The sequence below is a fragment of the Phascolarctos cinereus genome, unplaced genomic scaffold, assembly GCF_003287225.1.
Source record: "Phascolarctos cinereus isolate Bilbo 61053 unplaced genomic scaffold, phaCin_HiC Scaffold_4;HRSCAF=312, whole genome shotgun sequence".
NCBI lineage: Eukaryota > Metazoa > Chordata > Mammalia > Diprotodontia > Phascolarctidae > Phascolarctos > Phascolarctos cinereus.
In genome coordinates this window covers 195,414,051-195,430,013 of record NW_027555847.1, presented here as the reverse complement: position 1 = coordinate 195,430,013, position 15,963 = coordinate 195,414,051, and the positions used below count along the sequence as shown (strand labels likewise).

General features: G+C 36.9%; 1 protein-coding gene across 3 annotated transcripts in view; it reads left to right on the top strand.

Annotated features, from left to right (window-relative positions):
- MOB3B (MOB kinase activator 3B) overlaps positions 1–4,470 on the top strand; it is a 283,599-nt gene extending 279,129 nt beyond the window's left edge. For all 3 annotated transcript variants that reach the window (XM_078152837.1, XM_078152838.1, XM_078152839.1), the window contains exon 4: positions 1,581–4,470. In XM_078152837.1, the coding sequence (XP_078008963.1) occupies positions 1,581–1,610 (30 nt within the window). In that variant the 3' untranslated portion in view covers positions 1,611–4,470. The remainder of the gene's footprint in view (positions 1–1,580) is intronic.
- The last annotated feature ends 11,493 nt before the right edge of the window (positions 4,471–15,963 follow it).

Sequence of the window (15,963 nt, the reverse complement as noted above, 5' to 3'; positions counted from 1 at the left end):
AAATATTGATTGATTGATTGACTGATCTAGTCCAAGCCCCTCATTTTATAAATGAGGAACTTAAGACCCAGAGAGTCTCTGGGTAACTTATCCAAGTAACTTATCCAAGGTCAATGGGTAATATGTATCAGAAGCTAGATTAGATGTTTTATCCCTGTCCTGTGACTCTGGATACTTTTTTCATTGTACCATATCCCTTCCTGCCTTCTTGCAGACTTATCCACTGATAAGCAAACATCACTTTTAATACACAATATTAGTGCATGTACAAGTTCAGTATATTACAGCATTGAAAAACATATTGCTATGTGAACTCTAAGGGGGATTCAGAACAATTGACGGAAGCAGTCATTTTGAGGTAAGCTTCAAAGATTATATAAGAACTTTTATTTGTTGAATAAAAAGTTAAAATTAAAAAGGAAGAGGGAAGACATATCAAGCATAGGGCACAGCATGAACAAAGATATGAAGGCACAGGAAAGTAAGGTGTTTTGGCAGAGAAGGGAATAATCAGTCATCTAGTTTGACTAGAGCATTGTGGGGGAGTAATATGAATTATAGCTGGAAAGTGTGGTGGTGGCAGAAAGGTTATTGTGGCATTCATATGGAACATGGTTTTAAGCAGGGAGAGAGTAGGAGTAGCATCTGTAGATAGACTGTTGGAATAGTAGTCAGGTGGTCATGTGGGCCTGTATTATGGGGGCAGCAATAGGAGTGGAGAATGCAGAGGAGGGAATGGATCTGACGTGGACTGAACTTGGTAACTGATTGCATGTGAGAGAGGAAGAGAGAGCCAAAGATAAGCCCACAGCTTCAAATATGAGAGGCCAAGTCAGTGGCAGTGCCTTACACAGAGAGAAGTGAAAAAAAGGAGCAGACTTAGAAGAAAAGATTTTAAAATTCCATTTTGAATAGGTTGAGTTTGAAGTATAGCAGTGAGATGCCCAGTTTGAGATCCCCTCTAGTGGAAAAAGCATTGTGTCTGGGGTCAGAGAAACTGGTTCACATTCTGTCTTTGATGCTTACTTCTTTGGTGATTTTGAGCTAGTCAGTTCATCTCCGTGGGCTTTAGTTTACTCATCTATAAAATGAGAGTTGAACTAAATGCTCTCAGATTCTTGCCATCACTAGTTGTATGATCTTATGATTCTGTGATAAACAGCTGGGAGGTTAGATGTAGAAATCATTAGTGTGTATAGGTGTGGTGCAATCCCTTTCAAACAAAGTTGCCTTGTTCATTTTATTATAACTCCTGAGTACCCCTGAGTGTGGTAGACCTCACCTACTGGGGAAGTGGGGTAGAACATCAGAGGAGTTCTGAGCTGCAGTGGGCTAAAGTCAATTGAGTATACATGTACATCTAGCCACCAATTAGGTGAGCCCTGAGGAGGAGAGGGGCCCAGGCTGCCTAAGGAGGGGCAGATCAGCCCCTGTTTGAAAGAGATCAGGTAAAATCTTCCATGCTGATCCGAGTTTAGACAGGGCCTGTGTAACTAGCCAGAGTTCTTCCAGCCTGATTGAAATAAGGAAACCCAGTCACAAAAAAAATCCTAATTACATCTCTCACTCTTCTTTTTCAGAAAGAGATGACCAGCAGGATGTGTCACTAAAGAGCCATCCATCAGAAGAAAGAGGAATGCAGTTTCCTCAGGGGATTGAACAGGAGCATGAAGGAGACCTTTCAGAAACTAAAAAAGCTTGTTGATTCCCAGGAGGTTGGGGACAGACAGTGATTTTTCTCTGCCATGCTTCCCATCCACTGTGTATGCTCTTAACTCTTGGAGTGCTGCTAGCAATATTCTATTGACCAGGTGTATTATAAAGCAAAGCAAAGAAAGAGAAAACTACCATTTATTTTTCTGGTTCAAGAACTCTCCAGAATGAAGCCTCTGCAGTTACAGACTCCTAACAGTTCAATACATGTTCCAGTTGTCTCAGCTTTACTGGAATTCAGGTCTTGAGACTGAGATACATATTTGTACTTTCCCCCCCACTGACTAGACCAGTTGTCAACTGGTCTATTTTTCCTGTGTTTTATTTTCTAAGTACAGTGTGAATTTGAGAACTCTGGATCCTCAACAGATTTTTTTTTCTATTAACAAGTTTTCCATCCTATAAAGTCCTATCCTGATCCTGTATAATATTTTGAAATTCCATACAATAAACTCTTGATAAATCTATCAGAGAGCAAAAGCATAACTTTCTCTTATGGGTCTGCTGCTTATGAGGTCCTACTCCATTTTCAAATAGTGTCTTTGTATTATAACTAGAGGAAGTTCAAACACCACCTTCTGCAAGGGACCTTTGCTGATGCCTCCCAGCTACTAGTGCCTTCTCCCTTTTTTACCCCATCCACACCCCTACACAGAAGGTTACCCTTTATCTGTTTTGTATATACTTCTATATGTCTGTATTGTCTTTCCTGTTAGAATGTAAACTCCTTGAGGGCAGGGACTCTTTTTTTTTTTTTGTATTTGTGTCCCCAGACCTTTACACAGTACCTGGAACATAGTTGGTGCTTAATAAATGCTTATGGGTCGATTGATTAAGTCATAATTTCCCAGAGTAAGGTTTGCCAAAGCATTGGCCAAGTTCCTGAGTGACTTTGGTTATAGTATGCATTCAAGACCACTGTACTAGGCCTTGGGGATACAACAACAGGAAATTAAAAGAGCACCTGCCCTCGAGGAATTTCTTTCTATTGGAGGATATACCACGGACACAAATAAGGAAATTCAAAGTATATACAAAGTAATTTGCAAGAAGTAGAGTGTGCTAATTAATTGTTGGGGGCAAGGGGTAGAGAGGTGTCAGGAAAACTCATGTATTTTGTACTCTCCTTTACTCCCTTACTCTTTATCTCTTCCATTCAGAAAATTCTTCCTTTTGTTAGAAGGGACACAAATGGAAACTAGAAATTACAACTCGGCAATTCAGTGGTGAGAGAAAGCAGTCACCCACCTTTTATATGGGATTACGTGAACAAAACATTCGGTTGAATGCTTCAGCCTGTGCTACATCACACAAGTCTATGTCTTCTTTCTCCTTCTTATTGTGCCTGCAACAACACTGTATTACAAAATATTGTGGGCTACAAGGTACGTAGTATTTCAGCCTGTTACTGTGCCATGTTATCCAAAGACACAGTATAGCTCTTATTTCTGCCTCTAGTCTCTTCCCACTTTTCTTTTCATTTGACAGTCCCGATGATAAATTCTGTGCTGGTTTATACAATCACAGAATTTCGGAGCTGGAAGAGACCTCAATGACCATCTTGTCCAACTCATCCCTGAAAAATAATGCCCACCGTAAGAGAGTAGAGTTATCTTTTTAAAAAATTATACAGGATTTTGGTAGATGAAGTGTTCATTTTGTCTTTTTACCCATGGTCCTGACAGTTTGTAGTTTGTGACATTCATTTACTTCATGTTGATTTGAATTTCACAAAATATCAGTTTGTGGAAAATAACCAAAAGAATAAGATTACAAAAATAGATATTTTAATGCAGTTTTTGTTAAAGTATAAATACAAATAGATCAGAAGAAATAAAATTATGCATCCACACAGACTAAGGGCTAGACTTCTGAACCCCATAGCATTCAGTGTTGGGTCAACCAAGAAGACCTGCCTTTGGTTTGGAAGAGGATGTAATTTGATTTTTTTAAAGGCCCAAATGCTGCTACCTCTCTCTATGCTCTTGGCATTCAGTTTTCTTAGATCACTGACAAACATGCCTCTCCACTGTGTGTCTATGTCCCTATATGAATAGAAAAACAAAGATCAACACATTGATCTATCTTAAGCGTCATTTTTGGTCAGGAATCCACAGAGAAAACATCCCAAAGATTCAAAGAAAAAAAAATAAGTAGAACCATCTTCAGACCTATGCAATATAACAAAACCTTTATGAAACAAAAATAAAATATAAATCTTGGTGAGTCTTCTTAAAACCTTGTCGTATCTTTGAAAAACTTAAAAATATTGGTGTTTTGAAGTCAAAATCATGAGTTTTCCTATGTTTCATTGATGCCACTTAGGATGCTATTTGTGCCTAATTTTGTAGAAGTTAGAAATCTGAATTTGCTAACAAATATTTTTAAATACTGTTTTTAACTATTTCTGCATATGAAATTTTTGCTCAACTTTTTTTTTAAGTGGCTTTGTGAGTCTTTTTCCTCTTGGTACAGTTTTCCTCTGGCTGCACACCCTCCTAATTGCACTAATGAACTATTCTAGGGTGTGTGTGTTTTGTTTCGTTTTGTTTTTTTACAAATTATTGTGGGTTTGTGTTGGTGTTTTGTTTTGATTTTTGTTGTCTTAGCTGTAAGCTGGATCTGTAAGATTTTGTTTAGCAAATTCCAGAAAGAAACCATTAGGTAATTTTGACCACTTTTTGTTGGCTTGACTGCATAATGTACATGTATGTCTTATGTGAAAGGAAATAAAGTGGATGAAAACCCTAAAGAGAACAGCATAATCCTTTAACTGTTGGCCTGGCATGAGGCCTCCCTGCTTTGGGAAAGATGATATAAATATGGACTTCATTCCTGGCTTCTATTGTGCTTTATTATGTCATTGACTAACATCACTATGACATTTGAATAATAGTTCTAAATGAAAAAGGAGGATGCAAAGGATAGAGTAATTAACCCAAGAGTTTTGGATATTCAATACTAGATAACTTGCCCCAGTTCATGGTAAATTTTATCATCTCTGTATTATAATCTATTTTGTTCATGTTCCTTGATGTGTTCAGCAGGGATTAGGTGCCATTTCAATGGATGTCAATTTCTAACATTCATTTAACTGAAAGATGAAGATAGAATGCCCTTACAGGAAAGATTTGAATCAATTTCCTATTTTCCATTTGCCTTGTAATTTAACCAGGTATAAAATATGTGCATTTCTCTTATTTTATTTCTTATCTCATGTTCTTACACTTAGGTCCCCATGCTTTGTTAATCTAGCTCTTCCTACTGCTTTTTTTGCATTTTAAATTAATTATTTTGTACTAATAAGCATTTATTTTCTCTTTCTTCCATTCACTTTCACTCAAAAAAGAAAAAAAAGCCCCAAATCCCTAATAACAAGTATGCTTAGTGAGAGCAAATTCCTACATTGGCTATGTACAAATTGTGTCTCATTCTGCATTAGTACATCACCTCTCTGTCATGAATGAGTTGGACAGGATTCTTCATCATCAGTCCTCTTCAACCATGGTTAGCCATTGATCCAAAAATCAGAGTTAAGTCTCTTAAAGTTGATTGTCATTACAATGTCATATTACAGTATAAATTGGTTTTGGTTATATAAATTGGTTCTGTTTCAAGTCACTTCATTCTGTATCATTTCATACAAATCTTCCCAGTTTTCTTTGAAACTGACTCTCTATTTCTTTTAGCAAAAATAATGTTCTGTTACATTCATATACAATAATTTTTTTCAGCCATGCCCTACTTGATGGGCACTCCTTAGTTTTCAGTTCTTTGTACTACAAAAAAAGAGCTGCTATAAATATTTTATACAAATGTTTTTCCTCATTTTCAATCTTTTGGGGACATAAGCCCAATATTGGTATTGTTATGTCAAAGAATTTTTGATCAATCCATAAACATTTACTAAGTGTGTACTATGTGCCAGGCACTGTCATAAGCTCTAAGGATACTAAAATAGACAAAAAACAGTCCTTGCCCTCACAAAGCTTACAATCTAATAGGAGAGACAAAAAAAAAAAATGTACAAACTATATATAGGATAAATGAGAAAAAAACTAACAGAGGGAAGGGACTACAATTAAGAGGAATTGGGAAAGGCTTTCTTTAGAAGATGAGGTTTTAGTTGCAACTTAAAGGAAGCCAGGGAAGTCGGTAGATTGAGATAAGGAAGAAGAACACTACAGGCATCAGAGAGAACCAGAGAAAATGCTTGGAGCTGAGAGTTGGAGTGTCTTGTTTGTATAATACTAAGGAGGCCAGTGTCACTAAATTGAAGACTACGTGGTGAGGAATAAGATGTAAGAAGACAGGAAAGGAAGGAAAGAACTAAGTTATGAAGAGATTTGAATGCCAAACAGATTTTGTATTTGATCCTGGAGATGATAGGAAGCCACTGGATTTTATTGAGGGGTGTGTGTGTGTGTGTGTGATATGATTGAACTTTGCTTTAGGAAAATCACTTTAGCGACTAAATGGAGGATGAATTGAAATGGGGAGAGACTATTATAATAGTTCAGACATGAGGTGATAAGATCCTAAACTAAAGTAGTAACAGTGTCAGAGGAGTGAAGGGAGGCATTCAAGAGATGTTGTAAAGGTGAAATCAAAGGTCTTGGCAAAAGATTGAATATGGAGGGGGTGAGAGATTATGAGGAGTTGAGGATGACTCCTAGTTTGCCAGTCTGAGGGCCTGAGAGGATGCCCTCTAGAGTAATTGATTAAGTAGAAATGGAGGAAGGTTTAAGGGGAAAAATAATGAATTCTGTATTGAACGTGTTGAGTTTAAGATTTATACTGGAAATAGGCAGAACCAAGATAGCAGAGAAAAGGCAGGGATTCACTTGAGCTCTCCCCAAAACCCCACCACAAACCTTTAAAAATGACTCATGACAAACTCTAGAGTGGCAGAACCCATAAAAAGAAATGAAACAATTTTCCAGCCCAAGATAGCTTAGAAGTTCAACAGGAAAGCTCTGTTGCACCAGGGTGAGAGTGGAGTACAATCCAGTGCAGGCCAAGTCAGCAGACTAGGCCCCAGCAAATCGGGAACAGGCCTTGGTGGTGACTGAATCAGTGGCAACAGTGCCATTTCGAGACCTCTCAGCCCACAGACAGCAAGGAGGTCAGAAGGAGATTACAAGGGTCCCTTTGCTTGCATTTGGGACAGAGCTCTGTCACTTTGCCAATAATTGGATCTGGTGGCAGTCCTGGGTCTCAGTCCCAGGGCAAGGAGGTGCACTAACACATCAGAGCTTGTGGATGCAGGGGAAACAGGGACCCTGATCCCAGTTTCAAGGTGGAAAAGAGTGCTTAGGGTCACTTCCAATGCATAGTGCAGAAGAGTAGTAAACACAACTCTCCCTAGATCATATCACCTTGGAAGAAGTGAAAACTTACAGAATTAACTCTGGAAATAACTGCACAAAAAACCCGAAGGTTGGGACAGTGACACTTCTGAAGCAGAGCTCCATTTTAACAGAGAATTAAAAGTCGAGAAATAGGCTGGGAAATAAGCAAACAGCAGAAAAAGATCCTTCTTATAGAAAGTTAACTATGGTGATGGGGAAGATTAAAACACAAACTCAGAAGAAGACAACAAAGTCAAAACTCCTAAGTCCAAAGCCTCAGAAAAAAAATATGAATTGGCTCCAGGCCATGGGAAGCTCTAAAATGATTTTAAAAATCAAGTAAGAGAAGTAGGGGAAAAATTGGGAAGAGAAATGAGAACTATGCAAGAAAATCATGAAAAAAGAGTCAACAACTTGATAAAGGGGGCACAAAAAAAATACTGAAGAAAACACCACCTTAAAGAACAGAACAGGTCGAAATGGGAAGAGGCACAAAAATCCAAAGAAGAGAAGAATAACTTGAAAAGCAGAATTAGCCAAAAGGAAAAAGATATACAAAAATTCACCAAAAAAAAGAATTTGTTTTACACTCTTCGTTCCCCAGGTTCTGAAGCTATTGAAAATAATTCAGATTTATCATTCAAAACACCCCGAACTTGCCCTTCTCCATAGGAATTCTATCTCTTTGCCATATGCTGTAGATAGGACATTTCCTGAATGAATGCCTGTAGCTAATGTCCAGTGAGTTGTTGGTAATTCAAAGCCACACAGAAAATCCTAGAAAATTCATTTCTTCTTGCCTTATGATATGGTCCTATATTATGTCATAATATATTAATGACCTCCCTATAGCATGATATACAAGGAAACACTAGTGGCCTGCATAGTTCCTACCGATCTAAAATGGTGTTAGGCAAAATAAAAGCTGGAAGGATAGAATTAATAGTCCTTTTTAGAATTTAATGAGAATGCCATTTTTTCCATTAAATTATTGGAATATTTATATCTTTAATTCATTGTTCCATTTTTGTCAGTTGTTTGTTTTGTTTGTATACTTGTAATAATGTAAGTCAGATCTATAGTTTGGATATTACCAGTGACAAGGAAGAATTAGCACAATTGATCTAGTTTCTGCTTAAACATAAATGACAAAAAGAGATTCTGTTTTAAGTGGTCTGTAAGTGACCATAATTACATTTGTATAAGTATGTTTGAAATGTACATGTGTGTATGTAAAGTGAATTTTGTTATTCTTTTTTCGATAATAGTTCCCAGGATCCTAGATAATAGTTCCCAGGACCCATGACTGTAAACAATTTCTACTGTGACTACACAGTGAGATATAATGATGAGAAAATGTAAACATTTGACTTTAGGTGTAAACAGTGTACTGTGCCTGTGCTATGCTGATTCACCATGATATTGCTAAAGTTAATGTACACTTGGGAGGCTATTGCTGGCAAAATGCCTTGTTTTGTGCTCCTCTATAAATCAAGTGAGCATTGGCTAGTAAGTGGGGATTTGGGGAATATGCCAGCTGAAAGCTGTGTGTGCCTTGACCAGCCCCCATCAAGGCTTGGGGAAAATGTGACAGTGTAATGCTGTGCTTCCTTCAAAAGGCCCCCATTGAGGCTTAGGGGGAATGCACAAGCTGGAATTCTGTGCCTGTCTCGATCGGCCCCCATCGAGACTTAAATAATTTATTTTCTATTCTTCTTATATTCAGAAGAATAGAAAATAAATTATTTAACCCCTTGTTATGTCTACTTTCCTGTCCTTCTGGCTGTCCAGATCAAGAGTGAACCTGCTAGAGGATGGAGCCCAAAAGCTCCAGTGCTGCCTGCTGCCTAACAGTATGTTTTGTTTAATATCCTGTTCATCATAGCACAATAGTATTCCATCACAATCATATACCACAACTTGTTCAGCCATTCCCCAATTGATGGGCATCTGCCACTGATAAAAGAGCTGCTATAAATATTATTGCACATATAGGTCCTTTTCCTTAAAAAAAAAATCTTTTGGGGATAGAGACCTAGTAATGGTATTGCTGAGTTAAAGGGTATGCATGATTTTAGAGCCCTTTGGGCATAGTTCCAAAATTGCTCTCCAGATTGGTTGGATCATTTCGCAACTCCACCAATAGTGCATTAGTATGCCAATTTTCCCACATCTTCTCCAACATTTGTCATTCATGTGTGTATTTCAGATGGAAATGTAAGCACTGCCTTGGCATTACAAGGCAAGCTAGAGATGGATACCTGCTGGTGTAGGCAGATTCCCGCCATTTCTCCTCTCCTAAATCTTTTGGGGAATTGACCGTAACCTGGGACTAGTGGGAAGGCTTTGGTGTGACTAATAGACCTGACCTCCCAGCCTAGAGGTATATGGACAGCTGGAGCCACCCAAGATCTGAAAAAGAGTATGCCAGAACCAGTGGCTTGAGGAAGCAAGAGAGAGCCAATGGCCACCATAAGAAGCCCCAGAATTGGAGACTCAGTGAATAAAAGCTATCAAGGAGAGCAATACCAGCCTTGAGATCCTCAGCACTGAATTCCAGGCTTTGGGCTTTGTGTGCTGATCATGGATATAAATGGATATTGTGCCACTGAAGCCCCCTTTGACCAGAGACCCAAGGTAACAGTTCTTCTACTTCCCTTCTTCTTTCCCTTAATTCTAGTATAACTATGTTGTTTATACATTGTCTCCTCCATCAGACCATGAGGTCTTTTGGATCAGGGGATGCCTTTTATCTTTTTTTGTATTCCAAAGGTTTAGCACATGGTAAGCACTGAATAAATGTTTATTGACTGATTCTCCTAATGGGTATGCATCTATTTTCCCAAAGTTATTTCTGTTTCTTAAAAGTTTTCATAGCTAATGATTTTATTATGTCCTTTAAGTAGAGAATTGTCTGCATTTCTAAGCTATATGTATCCCTTCTCAAAAGCTGTGAGCCACTGGGGCATGCTGGATAGGAGAGAGATTTACATCTGTGCTACTTTGTCAAAGTGGTTCTCTGGCTAGGGGCCCACAGCTGAAATAAATAGAATTATTGATTCATTTTTTCACAACTCAGATTAAAGAAAGAAAATTCATACCATGCCTTCTCCAAGCAGTAAATGAATTGTCAGTTATGCTGGGGTAAGGGTCAGGCAACTAAAATGGTGAAGCACCTTGAATCTATATTATATGAAGACTGGTTGAAGAAACTAGTGGTCGTTTTAGCCTGGAGAAATGAAGAAGTCTATCCAAACAAGGAAAGGGGGCACTGGGCAACAATTGAATCTAGTTTTATCTGTATCTTTCAAAGAAAGGTTTGAAACACCTACACAGATGCACAGCAATAATTTGATGAAGAAATAAATTAAACTCAACAGGGAAATAGGGAACAGGAAGAAAAGATAGAAGAATAAGAGGGAAGGTAGATTCAGGGAGGAATTAGTAATAAGCAAAACACGTGCTAAGGTCAGAATGGGAATTGTGAAGAGGGGATTTAAAAGTAAATAAAGACATAGGAACCTGTGATTGGGATCTGTATAAAAGGAAGAAAAGAGAAAACAGGAGAGCCAAAGCAGATTACATCAAACATAGAGCACCAGTGCTGAGCACACTCCTCTCCTGTCACCCTCTTTTTGTTGCATAATGTATATGATATATAAAATACTACCTACCAAGATACACAAAGGAAAAATATTAATACAACCACTAAAAAGTCTTTAAAGAAACATAGAACCAAATAAGTGGAAAGATATTAATTGCTTATCGTTGGACCACAACATTGTAATTAAAAAGAACAGTATTACTTAAATCAATTTGCTTTTCAGACTAACAAAAGATTACCATATAGAGCTAGAAAAAAAAATGTTGGTGATGAAATTCATCTGGAGGAATAAAAAAGTCAAGAATTTCAAAGAAAATAATGGAAAAGGTTGGAAGGAAGTGGTCCTAATCATAGCAGACCTCACACTATACTACAGCTATACTACAAAGTAATAACCATAAAAAATACTTGGTATTGGTTAAAACATAGAGATGTTGGTAATTGGAACAGGTTAGGTACACAGCATAGAAAAGCAAAAAAATCTAGTAATACAATGTTCAAAAAGCTCCAGAACTTCCACTTATTAGAATAAGGACTTCCTACTTGACAGAATTTCTGGAAGAAGTTTCAAACAGTCTGGCAGAAATTAGATTTAGATCAATAACTCACATCATACATCAAGATAAGCTCCCATGGATATTTCACTTTGATATAAAATCTCACATCATAAATGAATTTGAGAAGCAGTGAAGAAATTAGGATCATTGGATAGGGGAAAGATTCTTGTCCAATCACAACAATAAAGAAGTGATAAAACAGACAATTTTGATTACATAAAATTAGAAAGTTTTTGCATAAACAAAACCAATATAATTAAAATTAGAAGGGAAATAAGCAAATAATAAGCTGTTTGCTGCAAATTTATGGTAAAAGTCTCACTTCCAAGACATATAAAGCACGTATTCAAATTTATACAAATAAGAGGCATGGAACAATTTAGATAAATGGTCAAAGGATATGAACAGGCAATCCTTGGGGCAAGAAATGCAAACTATCCATCAATAGCCATGTGAAAAAATGCTCCAGATGATTAATAACTAAAGAAGTATAAATTAAGGCAACTTTGAAGCTCACTTCATACCCATCAGATTGGCAAAGAAGCAAAAAGAAAAGAAAAATGTCAAGTATGGGAAGAGCTGGGGGAAAGCAGGCACAATTGGTATAATTGTAAATTGTTCTGACCATTAAGGACTTATGCCCTTAAAGTTACTAACCATGCACTGTTGACTTCCAGTCTTGCATCTCCAACTGCCTTTCAGACATCTCAAATGGGATGTCCTGTAGAAATATTTTTTAAAAATTTAATGTATTTCCCAATTACATGTAAATATAGTTTTAACACTCTCTTTTCAAATTTTGATTTTCAAATTTTCTCCCTCCTTTTCTCAGTGAGAAGGCAAACAATTTGACATAGGCTATACATGCATAGTCATGCAAAACACATTTCCATGTAAGTCATGCTGTGAAAGAAAACACAGACAAAAAAATCACAACAATAAAAACAATGCCCTTTGGGCATAATTCCCAATTGCTTTCCAGAATGGTTGAATCAGTATAAAACTTTACCAACAGTCATTAGTGTTTTAATTTTCCCACATCCCCTCCAACATTTGTCATTTTCCTATCTGATAGGTGTGGGGTGGTACCTCAGAGCTGTTTTAATTTGCATTTCTCTAATAAATACTAATGTAGATGATTTTTTCACATGACTATAGATAGCTGTTACTATAGGACTCTGTTACTTTGCCCATATTCAAATCTGGTGGCAGTCCTGGGTCTCAGTCCCAGGGCAAGGAGGTGCACTGTCACACCAGAGCTTGTGGCCGCAGGGGAGCAGGGATCCTAAGCCCAGTTCCAAGGCTCTCTGTGATTATTCAAAGTAACCTTAAAGAGTCTTAATCTTTGAATCAGGAAATAAAGGTAAAGCTTGTTCTAGGAATCTAGGAAGGCCAATTGATGTGAAACCTTTTTTTTTTTTAAATTTCTTTCCATTAACCATCATAACATCCTTCTAAGGCAAATTGGTGTCAGGTATTAGTTAGCTGAACACCTATGTTATAGAGATAGATAAGGAAAGTCAAGTGAGAAGAGGGTCTTATAGAGAAATTAGACGAATTTGTGCAAAGCCAAATAATAATTCTCTAAAGAAAAGAAGATACGAGCTTCATCATCATTGTCTTCATCAGCAAATTCAGCAGAATTGAGTACTTACTATGCCCAAAGCACTGAGTATACACTATATAAGATATACTGTGATGCAGTTCTAAGATACATCAAGACTTTTCAGATACCCTGTGGCCCAGTAGTAAGAAAAAGCACAAAATAAAGAACTCTTTATACTTGCTTTCTGATCTAAATTTCCTCTAAAATCAAGCTATATGTATATTTTTATATATCTATATCTTTCCCTCTATCTCCCTTTTTGTAAGCTTTCTAATTGGTCTTATCTTGTCATTTATCTGCCCACATATAGTATAGACATTTTTTAATACCTGGTAGTTGTCTCTCTTTTTGTTTCTTTTACCTGTATTTTTTTAACCAGATCTATCATCACTAAAGGATGTTCCCAATGAGAAACTCCCTCCACCCAAGCAGATCTGTACCTTCTCTGCATCAACTGCCTGCGATGAGAAATTGACAATGTGTGGCAGAGGCAGGACTGGAACCCAGGTTCAGCCCTCCATGTACTGCCCCTCATTTGTATTATCTTTTCTAATAAACAACACTTTACGTTTTTCCTTGCATGTGTGCTTTGCTATCAGAAGCCTGATTTATAAAAGTCCAAAAAATTCATGCAACAAATAAATCAGGAGAAAAAGGGTTGTTAATGTGTATTAACTTAATTAACTTAATGTATTCATTAATTAATATGTATTAAGTACTTATTCTGTGCAAATGATAAGATTATTGGGGTCACCAAGAAGATAGAAGAGACAGAGAGGCCTTATGTCCAAGAAACTTTCAATGTAGGTAGGTAGGGGGAAGGGAAAGAGAAGGAGAATAGGAAAATAGAGCACTTATTTTGAGATGTGCTACACACACTTGGAAGATAAGACAAATACATGAAATATCAATTGCTAGATTTTGTGATACAAAAAACTGTAAATGGTAACTGAATTCCACAAGGGTAGTGACCATGCTTTATTTAAACCAGGGTTTTAAATCTTTTTTGTGTGTGTCATTGGCCACTTTAGCAGTCTGATTAAAAAAACACTATGGACTCCTTCTAATGATACAGTTTTGAATGCAAAAATTAAAATATATAGGATTATATAGGAACCAATTATAATGAAATAAATTTATTAAACTATTATGAATTTTTAATTTTATTAAATATTTTATTAAACTATTTTTAAAATGAACTCACAGCGCTTAGGTTACCAACCCTTAATCTAACTTTTGTAACAGTGTTCTCCACATAGTAGATAATCAGTTGAATTTCAATCTTTCATGTTATAAAAACTTTCTTCACTTTAGAAAAGAATTCATTGTAAAGTTCTTCTAAGTAGTACTTGCTCCTAATGCAATTAAAATATTATTCGATTTAGAATTCTATAAAAATTATAGAAAAACCTATTTAGTATTTTTTAGAAACATTTGCCAAGTCCTTAAGCCCACATTGAAAGATAAATTGCAGTTTACCACCATAGCCACCGGGGGGGGGCTCATTCATTTTAATTTTCCAAAATAATTTTCTAAGAACAAAGTTACCTTGTGGTTTTCCCGGGAAGAGGCCTTGCTAATATGAATCCTAGGAGAAACCACATCTATTAAATTGACCACATGTTTATCTGTTAAAAACTGCTCTTCTCCTAGGATTCAGTAATTTTTAAAGAAATCCTTGTAAGTCCAGACTAGTCCAGCATTCTTAGAAATATTGAAGTTAATTTGTGAAAGAGAATTGATTATAATTTCCTACCAGAAGATATGTGTATGACTGCCATAAGAAAAACTCTGTAACCACTCCAAAATGTCAGGCTGCTCTATCATGCTACTATACCATCCTTCTATTTCTCACAGTCTGAAAAAGACTTCTAAAAGCTCATCCATGTACCATGCTCAGTTCTCTGTCTCTTTCTCTGTGTCTGTCTCTCTCTGTCTCTGTCTGTCTGTCTGTCTGTCTCTCTCTCGCTTTCTCTCTCTTCTCCATCTCTGTCTCCTGCTGTTTTGGTCTCTCTTTTTCTGTCTCTTACTTATGACTAGCATTCTCTTTCCAACAGGATCTACAAAGACTATATTCTCTGAGGCTCTAGGCAAAAAATATTTTTCCTTTTCTGTCTCTTCCTGTGGTCTCCTTCTTATCTTGTTCATTTCCATCATTTCCCAGGCAGGTTCTTTCCATCTTCTTTTTACATTCTGCCCTTTGGAATTTCCTTACATTCTTAAATTTGTCAGAGCCCAGCATGATGACAATGATGGCAGGAAGTAAGTGGATTAATGGTCTGGTGTTTGGTGTGAAGACTAACAAGGAGAAATCAAAACTGTGCTGATGGAAAACCATTTTGAGCAGCTAATAAGGGCCAGATAGGTTAATGTCAAAACTTCAGGAGAGCAAAGTTTAGTAGGTATTGTTATAACCAGAAAAGTTTGCTAATAGTAGGCAAGGTAACAGGTATAGAAGCATTATGTGCTCTGATTAATTACAAAAACCAAATTCAACTTCTGAGAACAAATGATAAAACACATATCCATCCTTTGGGGAGAGAGATGGAGGACTATGGCACTGTTAAATATGGTCATTGTGTCACTCTGTTTTGCTTAACAATTTTTCTCTTACAATGGAGGGTTCGGTATTGGACTGATATTTTGCAGGAATGACTGGCTTAAAAACAAAAGACAACAATAGAACTTAAACAAAATAAAGTAAAATCAATACAGAGAATTATTAAAAACCTGAAATAAAATGGAAGCATTTGATAGATGCAGGTACAAGTAGATCCAAAACCATAATATTTAATAGGAGGTAGTAACATAATACTTAAAGGATGTAACTGACCTGAGTTGAACAGAAAAACAAGGGAAAACATGAAACAAACCTGTATCTACATCACAGTGACACTCAGCTATGAGGTTGGTCACTAGAAAGATAAGTTCTCTTGTGACATTGTCAAACAGTTCAAGGATTCCCTTTAATGAAGTATGCAGGTGTGGTGAGTGCAGCTACTAAGGAGTCTTAAAGGTGTTATGACTTGGAATCCCTAGACGCTGGAATTTTCTCAACTGTTACTTTTAACCACACGCAATAATTGAAACCTGGCTATCCTTTGAGAGTCATCCCTGGTGATCCTGTCCAGT